The sequence below is a fragment of the Plodia interpunctella genome, chromosome 1, assembly GCF_027563975.2.
Source record: "Plodia interpunctella isolate USDA-ARS_2022_Savannah chromosome 1, ilPloInte3.2, whole genome shotgun sequence".
Taxonomy (NCBI): domain Eukaryota; kingdom Metazoa; phylum Arthropoda; class Insecta; order Lepidoptera; family Pyralidae; genus Plodia; species Plodia interpunctella.
The window spans coordinates 6,371,669-6,395,577 of NC_071294.1; the positions used below are offsets into that span (position 1 = coordinate 6,371,669).

The window sequence follows — 23,909 nt, forward strand, 5'->3', positions numbered from 1 at the left end:
TTGTGTTAAACTTTTTGGGAAGAAATGATAAAATATTTGGCATAAACCTGTCTCTAGCTGTACTGAATAAATTTTACTAAACCACGTCCTCTGAGAAGGCAAAGGTGTACATTTAGAAAAGTAGGATGTTCATTGTATTTCTGTAGCAACACGTTAAGTTGGGTTCATTAGTAGAGTGGTGTGATATGGCCACTAATTTGAGATTTTTCGTTTGATATTCGAAGGTCTGCGTTAACAATGGGCATTATTATTTATATTATTTTAAATACCCATGGTGCAAAAGAGAATATCATTAGCATAAAAATCAAAGTTGCCAAAGCGCGTAAAATAAAAAAAACACGTGAAAACATAACTTTCATTGTTCTGTATTACTTGAAAAACCAATTAAAAGACTAAAAATAACGCAGAATTAGATTTTCTGCCCGCCCGAATTTTAAATTCAATCCTTCAATACTTTTAACGCCACGTTGAACATTTCCCAATTCTATGAAAACATTCGTTTATTCTGGTGAATCGTAGGAAAATTGAAAAATATCCTAGAGAAAATTCTGTAGGTTTGGCTTGGGAAAATAGACAGGTGTTGCAAATATTTTTATATCTATGTATGTAAACGAGGAAGGAGCGTTTTAAATTTTGAATTTATGCGACGTGTGTATATTTATCTGTATTCTTTATTATTTTCAGATAGGACCGCTAACGGATTTGCGATGGCAGATGCGGGGCGGACGAGGTCAGGAAGCAAACAACATCGCGATCCATGTGACGCCCCCCGACGAGGAAGATGACGACGAGTTTGTGCCCCCGCTGCGCGTGCGGCGGAAACTTAGCACTCCTCTCACCGCACTGCCCGGGGCCGACGACATTAGAGGGATGCCACGTAAGTTAACTAACAGCGACCATCATTTCCGTAAATCTAAAGTTGCTGCAAATGTAAATATCCTGGCGACGTGTTTACCAACTAACAATAACTAAATAACAATAAAAAAGTTTTATACACATACTAACTTTTGCCCACGGCTTCGCCCGCGTGTTTTTCCCACGGGAACTTTTATTTTTCCGGGATGAAGTATGTCTTTCTCGGTAGTTCAAATAACAGGTATGCAATTACGAAGGGTGGTTAAGCAGATAAAGCATAAAGAGGTTAACAAACAAACAAACTTATTTTCTAAATTATAGTTAATATTTGGGATAGTTTTACTTTGTGAAATTTATAGTCGTTCTGGTTTCCGAATTTCCAAAAATTCTCAAAAACTGAAGACAACTAACACTAGATACGTAGGTAGTAAGTATCTACATATAGTCACGATTACAGCCCAGAAGTATCTTACTTGGAATTTTGTAACAACCATAGTAGTTGAGTTCAAAGTTTTGAAATCGTTCCTATTGGCGAAAGTTTTGTTTTAAACTGTTTCGCTTAACTTTGACCTAGCTGCCATTAAAACTTTCTGAACATCTGTGGCTGAGATTAGAATAGAATTGACCGTTCACAATCATTTTAGGGATTGAAATATGAACTTAATAAATAGGCAAGTCTATGTCGCCATGGCCCAAATCACTTAATCTTCTGGGTGCGCTGGACATACAAACTGATGCGATACACCCCCAACATCAGGGTCTTTAGTAATTAAGTTTACTCAAGGAGTAATATCTGATAAATATGCTATTTTAGGAAACCCATAAAAAAGTAAATTAGGAAAGGAGATTATATATAAATGAATATAATACTAATATATCTAGTTATACAATTGTGAAAGAAACGCAACTTCTATATTTATTTGTAGATTCGCGCACGTCACCAGCACGGTCGTTGTCGCCGCTGGACCGCACCAAGCGCCGCTTCAGCACCATGGTGTCCAGCGCTGCAGCCTCTGCCGTCTCCCGCCGGCTATCGGCCACCATCGGCTGGTGCCTCGCCACGCCCACGCATGTCAAGCCGCAGATCGTCCGGCAGGGACGGGCGCTCTGCCTGCAATACATCAAGACTCAAATCCGAAGGTCAACTCTTTGTCAGAAAAAGGTACGAAACCCTCTGAAGTACGAACAATATTTTCTAAAGGTTTCCTTAAAGTCTGCCTGTTAAAAACCTTTTACTACCTACTTAATAATGAAACCCTAGAAATAGTTCGAGAAACCCTAGAGGATTTATTTTTTCCTTAACTGAACAACCGTCGAATCGTGATCGATTCTAAATGTTACTTTCGGTACCTTCAACCAACTTGTACATCTGCACAAACAACAATTGAACTTAAGTGTGTTTGGTTGAGAAAAACTACATCTCATCCTCTTCGGCTGTTTTCGTAATCTTAGTAACTGGTGGTATTCATTGCATATAAGCAGCCTGCGTTATTTTTTTAATTACAGCAAATAGTAATTAAACGTCTGCAACGAATGCTGGAGACTGAATGCGGAGAAGAGGCTATAAACAACACGGAGACCGGAGTGCTGACGGCGTTGCGGGCGCTATGTGCTGCGTTGGAGCGCAAGCGACCCGAAGCGTTCCGCCACGTGGCGCGGCAAGCGACACGAGCGCCGTCCGCCATGTTGCGGTCGGACACCGCACTAGCAGAACTCTCACTGGCTTTGGCGCGACGGATCACTAGGGAAAACATTACTTGGTCAAAGGTGAACATAGGTTTCCCAAATAAATTCGATTTCGATTTCGTCGGGCGTCACGTTCATGTCGTGGGTTCAATTTCAAAACAATTTTAACGAACTAAAAATCGAAGTGAAAAATATGTAGACAGCAAATATGTAAACAGACAACAAAGAAGATTATTTCTTATACGTTATAGGTCTTATTTCACTTGTATGTTGTTGTATTATATTAAGTTAATAAGTAATTTCAATTCCTATAACCATCCCAGATTACATGTTTTCAGATAGCAGCGGTTTATTGCGTTTGCGGTGCGTTGGCCAGAGAGGCAGCGGAAGCGGTGGACGAGGAGCCGGCACTGGAGCTGGTGGCGGCCCCAGCTGCCGCCATCGCTGACTTGCTACACGAGGACCCCGGCTCGTGGATTGCCACCCATGGCGGATGGGTTAGCATAGCGTTTTGATAACAATATGTTTTCTAAGGAACCCCTTGCCCATGTACTTATTCTTCGCGAAGCATTCACGTGATCACAAGAATATGGGCTTTATTTATAAGAACTTGGTCTGATGTTATGAAGTGTTCTGAATTCAACATTTTTGGGATTTGAAATTGTGTTGTGGTCATTGTAGAATCGAGTTTGGGGTGAAAATGCAAATAGCCAAATATCTAATTCCAATCGGCCTGTAAAGCGTCCATTCTGATAAAACCGATGCGAAAATCTTGCACAGAGACGTTATGATTACGACGATGCGGGTCGCCTCCACTCGGTTTCGTACGATTACATTTAACCATTATGTTAATCTTATAACTTAAGGATTAAATTAATAACGTCCTTACTTAATTTATGGAGCGCTGCAAAACAAAAACGTTTCTATCAGAATTCTTTTCTTATCGGTATTGTATACTATTATGTATATCGGCAGCTGATATGTTCGGTCCACGTTCGGTCCATCAATGTGACGAACCCAAACGCTTTATTTCCAAACGCTCGCTCAATTGATAAATAGCTGGAGTCAATACAATGGTCAGCTGAATACGTTCTGTCTGTGATATCAATTCCATAGATAGATGAACTAGTTAGCTACTATAGTAGCTATACTAGTATATCTATATAAGTTTTAGGTAAGATGTATAGATGAAATATGTACGTAAATTGTTATTAATATAGTATCCTAGTATAAGTAGATATTCTATATATGTATAGAAAACTAATAACTTTAATTGCAAATTTGCAATTGAATCTGTATCGAACCATATTCATAAACCTTGCATTAGTAGTTTATACTATGTATTCAATTCTGTGCCCTATCTCAATGGCATAAGAACAAGTCGGTAAAACACTATTGTTGCTGACATATCGATATTATAATTTTGTGGATAGGTAAAGCGCGGCCTGTGTATATTGAAAACGGATTGATAACGATTGAGACCGTAACAAACGCTTTTGTTACAGAACGGCCTGATAGAGAGGTTGCGTGAGAGTGAGCGAGACCAAAGATCGGAGAAGAACCTGCAAGTGATGGTATCCTTCTTCGTCATGGCGTGTCTGGTACTGCTGCTGCTGCGATGGGTCCTGCATTCACACCCTGCCTATTATGATAGCGTCTGATTTCTAATTATACCCAAGTATTACGTAGTCTGTGCTCATACCTTTACATATAAATGTGGGCTAAAGTTTTCTTATTATATTCCTTTTTTTTATTAGCCCATGTTACCAATTATAATAAGGTAGCGAGAATAATGACGATCGAAAGAATAATAACAAATCTAGTCTAGCTCCATGTCCAAGTTGTAAATGTACATTTATGCAAATGGAAAAATTCTAAGACAACCTAATACGAGTATTACATCTCCTGTTTTTGTTTATGCTAATGTATAAATGTATGCATAACTATTAAGTACTATCTTGGGTTGTTAGTATTATTACGAGAGTCCATATCTATGAGTCTATGCAGTATAAATATAGTAATAATTTAAGCGTATTCTATTCGTTTAAACTATAATGAATTAAGCCAGGAATGGAAATACGAGGGCTGCTATTTATGTATCCGGAACTGGCCAATAATTCTAGAATATTTAAAAAGTAATTACAACATTTGAAAATAGAACTCTTCGGCTAGAGAATAAATATTTTTCATGTCCCTGTCATTTGTTTTTTTCAATTGGCGCCAATTTTGAAAATAGCTTGTCTTCATTGCCATGGATTTACCTCGTGAACATTTTCGCGCGATGATTTATTATGATTTTCGGCGTGGATTAACTCAAAAACAGTGCATCGAACAACTGATTTTAACTTTTGGAGATGAAGCACCATCGAAAATCACTGTGTATTATTGGTTTAAGGAATTTTAACGTGGACGGTCTATGCTCACGGATGAAATTAAGGAGGGTCGTCCTAAATCGGTAGTGGTACAACAAAATATTGATGCTGTGCGACAATTAGTAATGCAAGATCGTCATGTTACATACCGCGAGATAGAGGCGTCTCTGGGCATTAGTATGACGAGTATACACGCGATATTACACGAACATTTAATTGTTAAAAAAATTTGTTCGCGTTGGATTCCGCACAACTTGAGCGTAGATCAAAAACAGGCTCGTGTCGACTGGTGTAAGAAAATGATAAAAAAATACAACCGTGGCACGTCAAAAGCTGTTTATAATATCTACACAGGTGACGAAACCTGGATCTATGCTTATGACCCTGAAACTAAATAGCAGTCAACGGTGTGGGTCTTTCAAGATGAACCGAATCCAACAAAAGTTGTTCGTGCGAGAAGCACTTTAAAGCAAATGGTCGCTTGTTTTTTTGGTATCAACGGACATGTAGCTACAGTGCCACTAGAGAATAGTAGGACGGTTAATTCTGAATGGTACACCACCATTTTTTTGCCAGAAGTCTTTGAAAAAATACGAAAGAACAACCCACAACGCAGAATCATACTTCATCACGACAATGCTAGCTGCCACAAGTCGGCTGAAACAAATAATTTTTTGGAGGGTCAAAAGATTGAATTGACGGGTCATCCGCCGTACAGCCCCGACCTGGCACCCAATGATTTTTATTTATTTCCAAACATTAAAAATAAATTACGTGGTCAACGTTTTTCGAGCCGCGAAGAGGCCGTTGATGCGTTCAAAACACACGTTTTGGACATACCTCAATCAGAATGGAAAAAGTGCTTTGAAAATTGGTTTCATCGTATGCAGAAGTGCATAGATCATCGCGGAGAATACTTCGAGAAACAATAAAACCATATATAATAATATATGTTTGTTTAATTTTGTTATTCCGGATACATAAATAGCAGCCCTCGTATTAAATGTACTTATTTGACCGTTTATCACGGCCGGCAGTCGGAGTGCCACCGGACTCCGATAGTACATTAACATTAAAATACTTATGTATAAACATTACACTTATTACCTTTTATGTCCGTACATTTATATTATTTATATATTAAGTGTATAGATTTACTTACAATAAAAGTAAACGCTGAATGTATCTACAAATATGTGGTGCAAATAAAATATCATAAAATAATGTGACTGTCAACGTTTAGTAAAAGTATTATATAGTAAAAGAAGTATATATTAGAGAAACTAATGTTTTACGATTAAATTGTTTGTATTGTTGAAAATGTTAACCATATTTTACAATATTTTTTTATTTCATTTAATTTATTTCCTGGACACAGGTTACATAAATTATTTTGAATTGTTTTTAAATTCTATTATTTTTGATGATTTACGGCGAATTAGTTTTCGATGAATTCGTCGAAACTTTTGTTTCGATGGATTTGACAAGATTGATTCGTCACAGGCGTTCCGGATGATATAATGATGTCGGTGTCGGGTAGTGTAATCTGGGTGTAATTAGGCATATCGAGCGAGATTGTGGAATCCCAAAACTCTCAGTCGGTTATCTGATGCGAGTTGTTGAGTCGTAAAGACTAGAGAGAAAGATGAGAGTATATTCAGTAAAATTGATCTAATTTTATATGAGCGTGATAAATCTGCTAGTAGGTATGTAAATAACTAATTGATTTGCCGAAAGTCAACTGTGCCCGATGACCAATCCTTTTCCCAGCGATAGAATTCCTTACTTACCGTGCCGTTACTATTTATCATGCAATGTAACTCTAAGTATTTTATTATTTTCGCACAGCTACTTACTAAGAAAGAAATAAAGAAACAAAATATATTGATTCGACAAAAAATTACATAAATAGCTAGGTACAACTAACTTAGCATATGCGACTTAAAATTAACATATTCAATATATTTGTCGAAAAGACGAAAATGTTTTCAGCTTGACGCATAGGAAGTTTTTATTCTACATCTGTATTAAAACAAAGAAAACAGTATACTTAATAAAATGAAATTATACGAAAGTACTGTTATGCCAAGAAAGTTTACCAAATGCCAATATACCTAATTATCACAAAGTATATTAGGAAAAAATATTACCTAGTGTAAGGATATACACTAGGTTAGGATAGAAAGTTATTTTTAAGAACAGAAACTATTATATATTTTTTCACTTCATATGCACAATTATATTTTAAAGTCTAGAACATAAAGTAAAATCACCGTCTATTAATTGCTTGTTTGTTCAAAAACGTAATACCTACATCTAATACAAAACTATGTATATACGTTTACTGTAGAGCAAAGTATGTCTTCGTCTAATTGAGTAACTGGATTGCCCAAAACAAAGAGACGCGTAAATCCACGAATAAGTATGAGATCGAACACTTATGTAAAAAAAAATGTTAATGCTATTTACGATTACGATCGAGGTTATACATCCGTATGACATCGATTTTACCCTCGGCGTACCTACCTAACCTTAAAGTATATAAATACTTATCAAGATCGTATAATCAAACAAGTACAAGTCACATAAATAATAATATGGATACCAAGAACGAAGAATTAAAATAAAGTCATAATTTACAGGTATATATTAGAAAACATAAAGGGTAATAGGTAGTTAAAAGAAAACCAAGTTTCCTTTAGAAATTTTTAATAACTTTTTACAACTACTTATCTCTCATGAAAAGAGGCTTAATTTTACTAGTGGTCAGTTTTTGCTAGGTACCTAACATGTATTATAATATTTATTGATATGTATAAAATTAAGATAAATTATCATATTTAAGAGTTTATCAAAATGTTTGAAATAAAGATGGAGAAAAAATTGCTGTTTTGATTGAAAATTTACCTACTCGCCTTGTAAAGGTAAACGTGAAACTATATACATAGTTTGACGTTTTTTTCCTTGATGGAAAGAATACAGACATTTTCACCTATAGCATGCCTACAGCGCCATTAGTATATACCAACTTAGTGGTATGGAATAAATGCCTACAAATCGGCGAGAATGCGGTGTCTGGTGAGGGAAGGGTGTGAGGGAGCTTGCGGGTGTCGAATAAAGACAAGTAAACTTTTCAAAATGATTTTTGAAAATTTCCAATTTTGATTATACGATTGACGAATGACGAGAATATATGAATACTTAAAACAATTTTTTTAAATAAATAATATTGTCGTGACATTCTCGTCGTTAATTAGCTACATGAGTGAATCTGTACTGTAATAATTATTAAATTACGTAATTTATTGATTTTTAAGATGGTATGGTAATGGTAATGTCGCAGCAGCAGATCCGAAGATCGAGAGATGGAAAGAAATCCATCGAAAAGAAGGTTGTTCCTAAATGTTGAAAAAAAATGACTTTCGTAAATAACTAAATACACTATGTAATAAGGCAGGGCCGAAGCACAGAGCACGAATGAGCAATTTAAGCAATGGAAACGTGTTTAAGGTAACAAGTTGAAGGTAGCGCCACCTTCCGATATTTATTATATTAGTACAAGTTCGTCAGTGGCGCTGGAAGCGCCAGTCAACGCTATAGCCGGGTCTCCAACAAGTTTTTTTTTAATATAATAAACCATTTATGTAGACACAATACTTTGATTTATGAATGAAAAAAAAACAATAAATAAAAATGTTTACATTATTTATATTTTTACAGCATACGATTCTGTGGACCCGGCAATGGTAATTTTTATGAAGACTAGCAACACATTATAAGAAAAATAGAATAGATTTTAGTCTATGTCCATCGACTTCCGTGAAAATGGAAAACAAAGAAAGTACTTTTTAGTTAATTAATAAGTATTATAATAATTTAATAAATGCATTTATTTTTTTTTATTCATTGTTGTTTAATTAAAGTCGTTGATAATTAGATGTAATGTATTTGTACATTTTATTATTAAAGATAAACTAAAAGATAATTGCATCTGAGAATGAAAGAGAGGTCAAATGAAATTGTATCTGTCACTGTCACTCACTGTCTGTCACTTATGTCGTCTTTATTCTCGTTTGTAATGAATGGTGTCGTATAATTTAATATAATTTGGTAACGATACTACAACAATATTTTAGTTAAATAGCATCATATGCATACTTATTATTTAAATAGCTTCTAAAATATAATAAACGGCAGCTCTCTTATACAAGTAAGTGTCCAAAATCGTGTCTGTTTATCAATCGAATGACGTTTACCTTTTCACAATGTATAAACTAAATTCTAATTTCAGATGTATACGAGAGCAACAATGAAGTATTATTATAACTGCAAATGAACGCTGAAGCAAATAATATTATCCATTTAGTATTTTGTTGGTGTGTTAAAATAAAGCTACAATGATGAAGAGTGCATTGCCAAAGGACAAACCTGGCAAGATGAGAATCAGAGCTTTTCCCGTAAGTTTTATTCAATGGTTTGACGCTATCAAAAAGTTTAATCTATTGTAATCCTACACCAATATTTATTCGTCGTTCAAGACTTCTCATTAGTAGTTACTAAGGTCATTGAATCAAATGTAATTCCATGTATTCCTTTTTTTGTTTTTATATTTGCATCCACTTTTGTTATTGGCAAAAAAAAATTGTACAAAAACATTAAGTAAATATATTAAATGTATTAAAATGTGATCTGTTGTTATATTTGTGGCCATTATAATAATTGCTTTATATAAAATGGACCAAATTATTGGTTTGATTACCAAAGACTTAGTGAATCTCTTTCCTGTATACCTACTAGAATTTACATATAAAATTATGGCAATACATATTCAATGTATTACATTTAAAAATGGAAATAAGTCAGTTTTGAAGGAACAAAATTTTTGTATTGAATATGTCATGAATTTAAGTATTTTGACAGGAGTATAAAATCAATCAAAAGAATAATATTGTTGTTATTTTATATCATTGTTGTTTAATGCTTTGTTACTTCTGTTTTAAATTTTTAAAATGTTTATTTGAATTTGAAGCCTTAGAATAAAAGTAATCAAAATGACTCGAAAATTCCAAGTGTGGAACTACTCCGAACCATATTACCAAATGTATCCAGATACATGGGTTAGTAACTAGCATAATCATCAATAAAATGTGTAAAATTTTACTTTTTACATTCAAGAATCATAAAAATTATGAGCTAGCGAGCTATATACTTGCACATGTCGTATAGGAGTATCTGCTGTTATACAATATGTAGAGATAGAATTTTGCTGAGCGTTTTGGGAATTCACTCGAACATCTTTGAAATTATTGACAACCTCACCTTGTTTAATAGTTGTCATGATAGGCTACTATATTGGATGTCCAGTATTTGACCCGAGTCAGTTCAATATGGAAAAGGATCTGTCATTTATCTATGTTATAAATTATGGTATCTTTGAGATATCTTATCAAGGAATATAAACTCCTCTCATATCATTTATATATTTGCAGATGACTATGGATGAGAAGTATGTGGAGAGTATATGGAGCTTGCTGAAGAATGCTATACAAGAGATTCAAAAGAAAAATAACTCTGGGCTTTCTTTTGAGGAGCTATACCGTAATGCTTACACTATGGTTCTTCACAAACATGGTGAACGATTATACACAGGTTTAAAGGAAGTTGTCACTAATCATCTTGAAACTAAGGTAAATATGTTGTGAATGATTGTATATACTTTAAGCCATTTTAGAGAGCTTATTGTAATATTTAATTAAATGTTGACGATACTAGGGGTGAATCTGTTCAATACTAGCTGCTCCTTTTTTGTTGGTTAATTTAGTTGCAAACAAAGCATCTATAAAGAAAAACATTAAATGTGTACAGTGTAGGAATGTGTTCAAACTCTAGTTTTAACTGTCAACAAAAACATTTAGTCACTTTTTCTTTATATACTAGTTGATCGCCGCGAACTTAGATCTCGCCAACACAATATTGTGAATATTTCTAAAATGACTTAACTGATTTTGTTGCACCACAAACTTAAAAATTCTATTGACATCCTATATACCTTTTAAATTTTATCAAAATCAGACCAATGGTTCGGAAGTTATCATGGTACATACAAAAAATGTATTTTTGCCACAAGTTGATTTGTAGACCTCACTCGCTTCACTCACTCGGTCAATTATTTCAAATATGATATACACAACTAAGTGTGGTCTTGTGTAACCCTAAAAGAAGTAGAAGATGCCAATTTTAACTTTTAGGTCAGAAAAGATGTCATCCACTCTTTAAATAATGGGTTCCTCCAAACCCTGAACAATGCTTGGACTGATCATCAAACCAGCATGGTCATGATTCGTGATATACTTATGTATATGGACAGGGTATATGTACAACAGAATGAAGTGGACAATGTGTACAATCTAGGACTCATCATTTTTAGAGATCAGGTGAGATATTAATTATAGAATATTTTTGTAAAGTTTTAAGTTGAAAAGTGTTGTCTAAAATCACATTTTAGTATATTTTATAAAGTGTGGCATTATTGCATGTTTTTATTGATAAATAAATAACAATCTATGACAAACAAGCTGGTATCTTAGACATAATATTTTTTAAATTAAATTACTGGCTGGTTATCTTAGACATATTCTAAAGATATCCACAATTTCTTATGTTCTGAAAATGTTTTTTGGCTTGCTGAGCCTGCTAAATGTGGAACTCGTTAGGTTGTTCGTTATGGTTCAATCCGGGACCACCTCCGGCAAACGCTGCTCGAGATGGTGGCTCGCGAGCGGCGAGGGGAGGTGGTGGACCGGCTGGCCATCCGCAACGCGTGCCAGATGCTCATGGTGCTGGGCATCAACTCCCGGGCCGTCTACGAGGAGGACTTCGAGACGCCCTTCCTGCACCAGTCTGCTGAGTTTTATAGGGTGGGTAAAGAATAACATCACAGTGTTTGTAGTATAAAGTATGTTGTCATGATACGTAATTTGTTATCAAAATCTATCTCATCTAAGTATTACATTACTTAGGCATTGAACATGGGACATTAATTAGGCATTGTTCAAGTTCAGGATCCGCTTTGCACTGACTTGCGTGTCATTCAGTAGTCAGGACATTGGCCATACCATATTCTCCCTGATGAAATGAAGCGAAGGGTATGTAATTATGATATTGGTGATAATTTTGTTCCGAAATGCCCTTAGTTTGTTTTTTTTTGAGAAATATTATACAGATGTTACAAAATATTTATATACCTTGGGTATTCTGTATATGACTTTTTAATATTTACTTGAAATTTAACCTGTAAAGAGGTGTTTGTATTCGTTACAGTGGATGCAACTGATGACTACTTTTCAGAACTGTTAATATTAAATTAAAAGTAATAAAGGATATGTAAGTATCCTTAAATCAAAACTAAGAAAGGCAAGTATCCTATGCCTTCTTATGTACATAGGCACCTAGTAACATATTTTTAAAACTGTTTAAGTCTTAAGTCTAATTTCTGAATGGGTGTGACATAGATGGAATCTCAGAAGTTCCTAGCGGAGAACAGCGCGGCAGTGTACATCCAGCGCGTGGAGGCGCGCATCAGCGAGGAGGCGGAGCGCGCGCGGCACTACCTGGACGAGACCACGGAGCCGCGCGTCGTGGCCGTGCTCGAGCACGAGCTCATCGAGCAGCACATGAAGACCATCGTCGAGGTGAATTCTTCACTCGTTTGTTTCAACTCTGTTTGTTGTGATTTTTGATAATTTACAGTTTATGCCAAACATTAATTGTTTACATTAAATATTTATCTTACTTAAGATGGAGAACTCTGGCGTGGTGCACATGCTGATGCACACGCGCACGGGCGAGCTGGCCTGCGTGTACAAGCTGCTGTCGCGCGTCCCGGACGGACTGCGGACTGTGGCGGACGCTGTGTCCGCGCATCTGCGGGAGCAGGGCCGCGCGCTCGTCACCGACCTCCACAACAACACCAACGCCATCACCTACGTTCAGGTCAGACAGGCTGCTGCTGGGTCAAAAATCAAGAATCTACGAATTGGACTCGCCCGTGAAGGGTTATATAGTAGCAAACATTGCGAAAGGGGTATATAATGAGAGTAATAATCATGTTCATGAGTAACAAAAAACACATACACCATTGTGACGTGCACCATCAATGGTCCAGGGGCCATCAGTTTTACCACTCTTAATATCGATACAATTAAATCCCCTCTGAATTCTATTGTCAAATCAATGGTGCATACAGTTTATCTCCTAAATATTATTTGGCAACTTTGACAATGGATACATTTTTCCTTCGTTACCCAGAACCTGCTGGACCTGAAGGCGCGGTTCGACCATTTCCTGCAGAACTCGTTCAACAACGACAAGCTGTTCAAGCACATGATCGCCTCGGACTTCGAGTACTTCCTCAACCTCAACAACAAGTCGCCCGAGTTCCTCTCGCTCTTCATCGATGGAAAGCTGAAGAAAGGAGAAAAGGGAGTAAGTATCCATATTACCTATAACCATACAATATTTTACATCAATTTAAACTGTAGATACGTAGCCTAAATATTTACTTACTACGCTGGCTCAGTGACCCCAAAGTGGATCTTGGCCGAAACGAAAGGTACGTAGCTTAAATTTTAATTCATAAAAAATAATGACACATCAATAATGATGTTGAGATGTTTTTTTTAATTATGTATTTTCCAAGATATAAACAAAACTCACTTGCCTTCCTTTGGAAAAGTATAGATGTTGATTGAACCCTAACATAGCATAATGCCCTGTGCAGATGAGCGAGCAGGAGATCGAGGCAGTGCTGGACAAGACGATGGTGCTGTTCCGGTTCCTGCAGGAGAAGGACGTGTTCGAGCGCTACTACAAGCAGCACCTCGCCAAGCGGCTGCTACTCAACAAGTCCGTCTCCGACGACAGCGAGAAGAACATGATCTCCAAACTCAAGGTACATTACACCACATGTTCCACAGTTTCATGAGATTTACACTGTTCGACGGCCTTGCCTAAGTCGAAGCGGCTGCCAGCGTTGTCAATCAGATCATAAGAGTTGTTACAATATATGTAAGACATGATACTGTATAATGTAAGACATGATACTGTATAATGTAAGACATATACTGTATAATGTAAACACTTTGTTTAGCTCCCAACGAGTCATATATGGAGCATTGGGAATTCCCCGCTCCTCTCAGCCCCCGCAATTGCAGCTGTGCTAGTACAAGTTGTGAATCAGCCATTTTAATGTGCCCTATGCCTGGGTCACTGGTCTTTCTTATTATGGATAATCACGATTCCTTCTGAAGCGCACAAAAGAGCTCGGGATAATAATACATTTTGGTTACCCGTCCAATCGCTGGACGAGCTCGCAAATCACTGCGCTATCGAGCTCCCTTAGAAAACTGTTTATATTCGGTAATTATCACACCTGTTTTTCATAGAAGTAGACAGAGACTTAGGGGTTGCCCTTGCGAGACAAATGCTATTGTGTACCAAATTCTATCATAATCTATACTGCACTCATTCAAATCATTGAAATACTAATGAAAGAAATATTAATTAATTATTATTTATATATGCTGTATGTGTTATTCTAATCTTTCCCCGTGATAAATTACTCTTAATTCAGTTACGATAACAATACTAGGTGGCAGTCTATAGTTAAACTATATATCTATAGGCTGCTCTGAATAGCACTCTGTGGCTATATAGCTTGGCTATGCAATGTTACATGCCGTGGCTTCGTTTGGTGCACATGCACTCTTTCGCACGACACTTCAAAGCGTGCAAAGATGACTACCTAAAATAGCTGTACGCCTTTCCCAGAAAGAAGGTCTGATAAAGGACGTGGAACCGCGAGACTTCCAATGTATAATCGGAGACGTCTCCCTAATCGAGAACACGATCGCTGAACAGTGACCCGCCCCGCTCCAACCCCCCACCCCCTCGACAGTCCACACGTTCTGCAAAATTCTTTACCGTTACTAATAGAACCGGTTTGTGAGTGCTCACATTTCTTCCTAGTTCTGTGAGACGATATCTTGCTTAAAGTCTCCATATTTTTTTTTTTCATGTTTATTCTTTGCTTTGTTCCCATTCACATCGGGTTTTATTGTTTTTCTTTCTACACGAACAAGTAAAGAATTTTGCAGACTTTAAGCAGGATGTTTTTATATTCTGTAGTTTTGATTAGTTTGCAGTAGAACACTTTCATAGGTCGTATGTGTCGTGTAGTACGACAATTTAGGAACATGAACAAATATATTTTTCTGGAAAGTTGTAGGTATATGTAGTTAGAAAAATCAATATATTGGTCGAATTATAATACCATTTGGCTGTTTATAATACACTGACGATATCGTAGCATTTTGTTTTATCGATATTTTTCTGAATTACTCATGACAAGAAATGAATTACAAAGATATTTACCCTGCCGAGAGTTCTATTAGCGTGTGAAGAACTATTCGAATCAAACATACAATTCTTTCCTAATATGAGAAATGAAAAATATGTTGTTACGAATAGTCTACACTATGGACTCTCTATTGAGTTTTAATTTGTAACATTGAAATAATTGTAATTGAAATTGTGTTTCAGACTGAATGCGGGAGTCAGTTCACATCCAAGCTGGAAGGCATGTTCAAGGACATGACCGTCTCCAACACCATTATGGAGGAGTTCAAAGAGCACGTGCTCTCCTCTGGCGTAAGTGTTCTTTTTTAAAAACTAATAGTTTGAATGAACATGTTTTCAGAATTATATGTAAACCAGCTGCGACCCGAGGCTTCGTTTTTATTGTTACAAAGACTCCAAAATCCGTGACGTGATAATACTACTGTCATGTATCTAATACTACTGTCATGTAACATCTATAAAATTTTGTTTTTGACATTAGAAAAATGTATCTGATTTGACTAGTTCGAAAATAGCCAATTCCTCGAAAAAACTTATAGAACATTGGAAACTGTCCTTGCTGCGGCGTCTTTATAGGTTTATTTATTTTTAACTAGACTTGTAACTTGACAGAAGACAGATTAGATTGCCACAATAATAAAACTAAAATAAAAAAATTAAGAAACCCTCGATTCAGAAATAGCTGGCATCATGTCATCTCCTAAAAACGAGTTGACGGTTTTCCAACGGCTGAATGCACATTTTTTAATTATAACTAAGAACACTCGATTAAATTCTTTTAAAAGAAAAAAAAACAGATCTAAATCAGCCGTTTTGCTGCTACAGACAATGCATAAAGATACACAAACACGTTAATTTTATAATGGTGGTTGAAAAAGAAGGTGAAGAGCTTTTTGCTTTATAAATGTAATTAGCAGCAGAAATAAGATAGAGTGTGTCGCAGACGAACCTGTACGGCGTGGAGCTGTCGGTGCGCGTGCTGACGACGGGGCTGTGGCCCACGCAGAGCGTCACGCCCAAATGCAACATCCCCACCGCGCCCAGGAACGCCTTCGAAGTGTTCAGGAGGTGACATATTTATTCAGATATAGACATAGGTGACATATTTATTCAGATATATATATATATATATATATATATATATATATATATATATATATATATATATATATCGTATATATATATATATATATATATATATATATATATATATATATATATATATATATATATATATATATATATATATATATATATATATATATATATATATATATATAATGGCTAACAGAGTGGATCGTAAAAAAAACGACTATTTTATTATTGTAATAAAGAGTACAGCTCATGTTGATGTCGTTAATCAAATATCGACGACTATATTATCGATCTCATTCAAAAGTTTGCCTTTTGGGTAGGTACGCGTTCAGGTCGATATATATTTAATAACTATTCGTGTTCAGCTTTTACCTAGCGAAGCACTCGGGGCGGCAGCTGTCGCTGCAGCCGCAGCTGGGCAACGTGGACCTGCACGCGACGTTCCGCGGCGGACCCGCGTCCCCCCCGCCGCCGCACCAGCCGCCCGCGCCCCGCCGCCACATCATACAGGTGTCGCCCTTCCAGATGTGCGTGCTGCTGCTGTTCAACAAGCGGGAGCGGCTCACTTACGAGGTTTGCTCTTTTTGTAATACAAAAAATATATATTTTAATTCATACCTTTATTCGAAGACTTTCCCTTCTGATTATTTTGTCAGATGTTACTTTGATTCATTTTATTTTCCAAACCATTGAGTTCATTCAAACACTTGATTTAGTTCCCAACGATATGAAAGTGGCGGCTTTTTAACATGTCGTGTGTTTCGCAACTGCCAAACGATAATGAGATAAAAACTAAACAAAGTCATAATTTTTCCAGGAAATACTCAACGAGACTGATATTCCGGAGAAGGACCTGGTGCGGGCGCTGCAGTCGCTGGCGATGGGCAAGCCCACGCAGCGAGTGCTCATCAAGCATCCCAAGACAAAGGAGATCGAGCCCTCTCACCAGTTCTACGTCAATGATGCCTTCACGTCTAAACTTTATAGGTACGTACACTTTGTAATTATTATTTCAAATAAAAAACATACTTACGTATTATCATACCTGTTTCCCATGGAGGTAGGCAAGGCAGACTCCTTCGTAAGAGAGATGGGTATTAAGAGCACCCATAACCGGAGAGAATGCATGAAGAGTGAGTAATTGAGTATAGAAGGGAATTAATTATTCAGGATCGTGGCAAGTCGAAAAGTGATTTTAAGTTTATTATGGCAATAGACCGAACTAGACCTTCATGATCGAAATGGACACCACATTTTTGGCAATATTATTCTGTATGTAACAGTATGCATTCTTGACGGCTGATTTGGCAGCTACAGATCAATGATAGTGACGCGTAGAATACTCAACACGCATCGCAGTATGGCGCTAGTACGTTATTATTCCATTACTAGTTTTAGCACTGAAAATTGGTAGAATAATCAAGACATTTTTCACATAGTCTGTTAGCTATCATTATGTCTAAGATCATTTTAAAATATTTATTTTGTATGTGCGCAGAGTGAAGATCCAGACAGTGGCGGCCAAGGGCGAGTCGGAGCCGGAGCGGCGCGAGACCCGCAACAAGGTGGACGAGGACCGCAAGCACGAGATCGAGGCCGCCATCGTGCGCATCATGAAGGCCAGGAAGAAGATGGCGGTGAGTCGCTCAATATTTTAACGATATTTGTGGCACAGTCTAAATAAATAGTATGGCTATTCTCTGCCCCAAAAAACGCCCATATATTTGACCAAAGTGGTTTATTTCACAATCCTACTAATGTTATAATTGTGCAAGTTTGTGAGGTCATCACAAACTTAATTATAACATTAGTACTAATTATTTAGAAGTATTTTTTTATTATATTAAGTTAAAAAATTATTCGCTCCCGTGAGAATTTTGGGATAAAAAGTACCCCATGTGTTATTCCAGATTAACTGTGTACTAAATTTCATAGAAATCCGTCGAGTAGATATTGCGTGATAGTAACAAATATACATCCCCACAATAATTAGTTTCTAGTAGTAAAACCTGATAGCGCATAAAACATGCCCAGGGCGGCACAGCTAGTGTTTGTTGGTTTTGGCGAGGAAACTTTTTTTAGTAAATGAAGTGTAATAAAATAGTCGTGTATTCGTGGTCAGCACACGCTGCTGGTGGCGGAGGTGACGGAGCAGCTGCGCGCGCGCTTCCTGCCGTCGCCGGTGGTCATCAAGAAGCGCATCGAGGGTCTCATCGAGCGCGAGTACCTCGCGCGCACGCCCGACGACCGCAAGGTCTACACCTACGTCGCATAGGTTCGCTTCTCTCACGCTCATATGTTAACGATACGATGATAGGATTATAGCGACCGAGACGGTTCCATATGTATAAAAAATAATATTGTAAATACCGGTAGCTTTAGAACCTTGCGTAAAATGTACCTATGACGGTGTTTCTCGTTTCTGAATTCGGCGATATTAAAAACTTCCTTTGTAATTCTATCTTTCAATTCGCTTCACCCGTGCGATCGATACGGTCTGAGCCTAATATTTCTTTTCAGGCCAGAAAACTCAACTTCGTTAAGTCCTTGAATGGTGGATGCCAAGTTAGCAGTGATAGAAGTAACAAAAGTATTTAAATTATTTCGAAATAAAAATTATTAGTTATTATGACGAGTTATTTTATTTGCTGAATAATAAACACAATAAATACACTTATTACGACATTGCATTTAAGATTATTGGAACTGTTATCATGGAATGGGAAAAAGAAATCTTTTGGTAAACGAATGTTTAAATGTGGGCCTGCGGCATACTCGTACAGACACGGTTTGGTTTCATCAATATACATAGTGTCAATAGTCAAAACCATAGAAAGATCTTCAATATTAAATGTGACATTTCCAGCCACTAAATTTATCTTCCCAGTTAATATTTTCATCTTCTGTTTGTTATTCTCCCCTATATCAGCAAAAGTAAAAATATAAGACATACCAGTAATCATATTGTAACAATGTAGTTTGGTTCGTTTCTCATTGTATTCCCCATAAATAGATTCTTTATTCAAAACATCATTTAATAACGGTATCCAGTCATTGTCGTTTAGGTTGATTGGGTTTCCAAATGGAGAAACAAAAGGACTTTTATTTATGCCCAATAAGCCCAATATATCTTTATTAATATCGTTACAAACATTTGTGTCATTGTATATTTTAACTGTCTTATCATATTGAAATCTACACTTAATTCTTTTGATAGTATTAAATGTGAGGTGTTTATTAGTATTATTTGTGATCTTGCACATTCCATTATGATTTTCAGGAAGCACAATATATTTTTCTGGAGAAGTATTATTATAAAAGTTCTTCGTGTGGTTTTCTTTCAAATATGACACAATGATGGGCAAACCATCCAAATACCCGGGATTCCCGCTCAACCTCACGATGTTCGAGATTGTTTCATTCGCTATAACAAATCTGACATTGATCTTTTGAGTCATAAAAGGCATTATACTTGAAATCTTTCGCGTGTATAATTTTATAGTGGCGTTTAATATCTTAGAATCGTGGTAGTAGAAGATATAGTCAAAGTCCAGTGCTAGATTTGTACAATTGATATCTGTACAGGAAGGTTCGTGGATACTTTTGTTATAATTGACGCACTCGGCTCCTTCGCAAACAACTACAGTCCAGTTTGTGCAGTACAGTGTTGAGCAGTTCTGTAATAAGTAAATAATTCAGATTGTATGAAACAGGATTTTTAATAGGCCCAAAAATCTTTTAAAAAACCCTATATCTTTATGAGGCTTGGCCATATCATTGCTAATCCCGCCCGTGCCTGGCAGAAGGGGCAAACCCAAAAAGTGCTGGCTAGATGTTTGTCAAGGAGGATAAGTACCAAAGTGAGTTACTTTATATAAATAAATAAAAAGGTTCTGGCCTAGGTTTAGTAGCCAGCTACTAAACATGACAAAGATGCAAAGTGGAGAAAAAAAAGTATGAAAGCGGACCTGGGTACCGACGCGGCTGAGGAACCGGGAATAAAAGAGATATCGTATAAGACGGGTTAGTAGTGGTTTATAAATTCTTACCAATGTAGCGGTACTGCTAGTAGAAGCAATGACGCTAACGAGAGTGGCTTCCCGAGAAGCTTTTATAATTTCGAACATTTCGAGGTCTTTCAATTTTACATTGCACTTGATTGTTTCTTCTTTCAAAAATGTTACTGGTTTTCTTCCAGTGCAGTAATCGTTAAACACTGGTATTGGTAAATCTGTAATATTTTTATGAAGCATTTGTTTATTAGGCACACACACTATATAGATATTTACATATTTAATACCCAGGATCTGTTTCACCATTTTGTGATAAAATATCATATTGAAATCTTAATCTACCTGATGTGATAGACCAATTAGACCTATCCAACACTTGTGAAACAAAGTTCTTAACGTGATCTGTGTATGTTACATTTATAGGCTATCTGTGACTTTTAATTCATTAGTTTTACAAACAAGTTACCCATGTATTTGATTGACCCATTTTTCAACACCCACACGTGATCACCATATATGTATATGTTCCTCTTGAATGTTTTAGGAGATTGGTCTTTTTCTTCAGAGTGCCATTTATAAACCCTATCCAGCATTTGGTGGTCAATCTGAAACATTTTTAGGTGACAAAAATCCAAAAAAAGAATGTACACATACAGTATCTAACAAAATATCTTGCTTCTCAATGATAAAATTCATTCAATACTATAGGTACATAAAACAAGCAAGGAAGAAAGAGCTTTGTAATTTATGTAAATGATTTTAAACACTATTGAGCAAATTATCATAAAAAAATGTTAGTTAAACTCTAAAAATCTTTTAAAAAATCCAAATGTTTCTAAAATATAAAGTATACTTTGAGCTAAAGTATGTGTTGTCTTGTTCTGCCAATAAGGCTAAATGGTCTGTGTCAGTCAAGCTTATAAATTTTTAAACTGTGATAGGTACAAAACATACTTTAGCTTGAAGTATGCTTTATTTTATTTATGAATAACAGGGTTAATCAGACTGTTATTGTAACATGGTCATCCTTTTCATAGAGTACTTACTTTTTCTCTGTTTATATTTCGTCTTTCCGGTAAGTTCGTTTTGGCAATACAAAACAAGTCTATAACTTTATTACCATAATGCCTTTGCCATGGTAAATGAGAAAGGCATGAATCATCTTGGTTTATTTCAGTAATTTCACCACATTTGAACATTTTCAAATCTGAATCTGTGCAATCATTATCACAGCAACAGTTGATGTCACATATTTTGAACTGAAAAATAATTTTATATTTTAAAAAATTTATTATAAATCACTGTTCAAATTAAATTTAGTTATTAACATAAACTGATTTACCAATAAATTGCAATTGCAATCTTCAGTTATAATAGTATTCTTTGGTGTGATATTTGGTTTGACATTTGTTTGATTTTTATTATCAAACAGACTAATTTCTGTTACATTTTCAAATTCTGTGGTAGTAAAAGTTACATCAGTGGTGCCTACTAAAGATGTGTTCTCATCATACAGCACATCTATAATAGTGGTGGTAAGGTCCATTGTTGTATCTGTTGTAGTTTGCAATAGAGACACATTAAGATATTCTGTTGTTGATAATTCTTCTAAAGTACTTGCTAGAGATCGATAATATAATGCATGAGGTTGTTCATCATCATTTAGACTAGAAATTGTGAGATCATTTGAATCTGCGTCGACTTTTATTTTTCCTTCTGTAAACTCGCCCATTATGAATTGTACCAGAATGACCACCAAAGCAAAATCACAGTAAGTAATGCCTCTCATGTTCACCTATATTCTACACCAAATTGATTGAAATTTCTTAACACAATATCAAGATTTAAAACTAAGTTTCCCTTAGTTTGAGTCTTCAATTTAAACCTGTGAACAATTTCAACAAGAACTTAAGCATTTGGGAATAAATATATTTATTTTGACTGAATAAATCCTTAACAATAGAAGGAGAGCAGCTGGATCATTTGATTGACCAAGCTATGAATAACTAAATTATGCTCACCTATCTGTACCAAGATTTATAATGTCACTTTGAAGTAGCTGATTAGATCCTCCAAGGAACAGCTGTCTGACTCTGTCTGTAATGGTAGTGGCAGTTGGAGCCCAACACGGCACATGCAGAATGTGGTGCCCCGGAGTTACAGGCAACGAGCAGCAACTATATCCCACTATCCATGAGCGCCCAAATGTGTCCAAACAACTGACTTGTAATACCAACTTAGGCCAACCTGAAATGACTTGATTATAAAGTAACTTTACTTTTTCGAATGTATATATGAAAGTAGGTATTAAAACAAATTGCAATTAGCCCAGCTTAAAAACACACAACACATGTCTATGCCTGATCACTGGATCATTGTTTAATTTGTCAATATATATACATATATATAATTTATTCCTGAGAATCTATAAATGAATACCTTGAATTCCTCTTGTTATATAATGCAGGTCAATTGGATGTGTCCAAACTACTATGTTACTGTAATCTGGCCTGCCAGATATAGTCTGTCCTTCGGGAAATCCTGAGATGACTGTCCAGTTAGGTCCTTAAATATACATAAGATATTAGCCTTAACAGGCTTATTTTATGAATTAAATACTGAACATATTTTAGCTTATTATAATAAATTACTGTGTTAGCTAGTGAAGGTACACAGAAATACAAACCGCTTTGGAATGAATATCGACAAAACAACGAAGTCGTTTCTTGGAAGTTAGAAGCACTCTGCAAATTCCCTATAATATGTAACTCGGCCATGAGACTTTACTTAAATTATTTTGATTCACAGAAAGTATTAACATTGTTCGAAATTGTTGCAATTAACCAAAAATACATTCGAGTTAAAATTCAATATTGTTTATAGGTTTGACTTGGTAACCATAGTAACGAAATGATAATGACAACATTGATGTTTTTTTTTCTGTTTTGGACTTGTTTTGCATTAGCATTCGGCAATCGAACGTATGCTGTGCGACTGCACATATATTATATAAGAACAGTGTGCATTACTCCAGCTAGAAAGTATCTTTTACAGAAATATGAATAGAACCTACACACAAATTATATTTTGAACACGCACAAATTATATTTTCGCGGCACATACTTCCACACACATATGCTACCTGACCATGAATAATATTTCTCACTTCGATTATTAGTTTAAAATTTTCTTGCTAGAACAACGTTACTCGAGCAGAAATCGTTTTTTCCATTAAAAAAATCTACAACAGGCATAAAATGTTTTATGCCGGGCACATACATAGCTGATTAGGCACTAATTATAGGTTCTATTCATATTTCTGTAGGAGATACTTTCTAGTTGGAGTAACGCACACATAAGAATATTACTTTGGTGTAGCTTTTTTCGTTCTGGCTCGGGGAAACTTCCCAACCTGAACGTTAAGTTTTATCCCCTTAGGAAATAGGAAGAACGTGTGCGGCGTAGCGATGTT

At 36.0% G+C, this 23,909-nt stretch overlaps 3 protein-coding genes across 4 annotated transcripts in view; 2 read left to right on the top strand and 1 right to left on the bottom strand.

The window, feature by feature from the left end:
* The window catches only part of LOC128669662 (muscarinic acetylcholine receptor M2-like), a 77,543-nt gene extending 72,633 nt beyond the window's left edge, over positions 1-4,910 (top strand). The window contains exons 6-10 of the mRNA XM_053744631.2: positions 685-877; positions 1,782-2,017; positions 2,362-2,622; positions 2,880-3,038; positions 4,047-4,910. Of these exons, the coding sequence (XP_053600606.1) occupies positions 685-877; positions 1,782-2,017; positions 2,362-2,622; positions 2,880-3,038; positions 4,047-4,202 (1,005 nt within the window). The 3' untranslated portion in view covers positions 4,203-4,910. The remainder of the gene's footprint in view (positions 1-684; positions 878-1,781; positions 2,018-2,361; positions 2,623-2,879; positions 3,039-4,046) is intronic.
* A 4,035-nt stretch (positions 4,911-8,945) lies between these two features.
* Positions 8,946-19,056, top strand: Cul3 (Cullin 3). 2 transcript variants are annotated; one of them, XM_053745888.2, is made up of 15 exons: positions 8,946-9,123; positions 9,205-9,370; positions 10,403-10,600; positions 11,162-11,347; positions 11,627-11,830; positions 12,425-12,604; positions 12,711-12,905; positions 13,221-13,397; positions 13,693-13,863; positions 15,513-15,620; positions 16,273-16,397; positions 16,790-16,997; positions 17,242-17,411; positions 17,923-18,061; positions 18,547-18,880. In XM_053745888.2, exons 2-15 carry the CDS (start codon positions 9,311-9,313, stop codon positions 18,697-18,699), a joined length of 2,274 nt encoding a protein of 757 aa, XP_053601863.1. In that variant the 5' UTR covers positions 8,946-9,123; positions 9,205-9,310; the 3' UTR covers positions 18,700-18,880. The 2 variants fall into 2 exon arrangements, with proteins under 2 accessions (XP_053601863.1, XP_053601855.1); XM_053745880.1 differs by lacking the exons at positions 8,946-9,123; positions 9,205-9,370 and adding exons at positions 9,809-10,030; positions 18,945-19,056 and having other exon boundaries at positions 18,547-18,699.
* Positions 19,057-19,060: 4 nt separating this feature from the next.
* On the bottom strand, positions 19,061-22,597 carry tctn (tectonic). The gene is made up of 6 exons (XM_053745899.1): positions 22,459-22,597; positions 21,780-22,322; positions 21,484-21,696; positions 20,904-21,042; positions 20,474-20,655; positions 19,061-20,101 (listed from the first exon to the last, which is right to left on the bottom strand). Exons 2-6 carry the CDS (start codon positions 22,224-22,226, stop codon positions 19,061-19,063), a joined length of 2,022 nt encoding a protein of 673 aa, XP_053601874.1. The 5' UTR covers positions 22,227-22,322; positions 22,459-22,597.
* Positions 22,598-23,909: the final 1,312 nt, after the last annotated feature.

What these genes read in the sequence shown, in the direction of transcription:
- Cul3 (XM_053745880.1), top strand. Translation starts at nt 9,965, where the DNA reads ATGACTCGAAAATTCCAAGTGTGGAACTACTCCGAACCATATTACCAA. An exon ending in ACATGAAGACCATCGTCGAG is followed by an intron (nt 12,605 to 12,710) that starts GTGAATTCTTCA and finishes ATCTTACTTAAG; the next exon opens with ATGGAGAACTCTGGCGTGGT. An exon ending in AGGCCAGGAAGAAGATGGCG is followed by an intron (nt 18,062 to 18,546) that starts GTGAGTCGCTCA and finishes ATTCGTGGTCAG; the next exon opens with CACACGCTGCTGGTGGCGGA.
- tctn (XM_053745899.1), bottom strand. Translation starts at nt 22,226, where the DNA reads ATGAGAGGCATTACTTACTGTGATTTTGCTTTGGTGGTCATTCTGGTA. An exon ending in GAAATATAAACAGAGAAAAA is followed by an intron (nt 21,043 to 21,483) that starts GTAAGTACTCTA and finishes AAAATGTTTCAG; the next exon opens with ATTGACCACCAAATGCTGGA. An exon ending in TGGGTCAATCAAATACATGG is followed by an intron (nt 20,656 to 20,903) that starts GTAACTTGTTTG and finishes AAAATATTACAG; the next exon opens with ATTTACCAATACCAGTGTTT.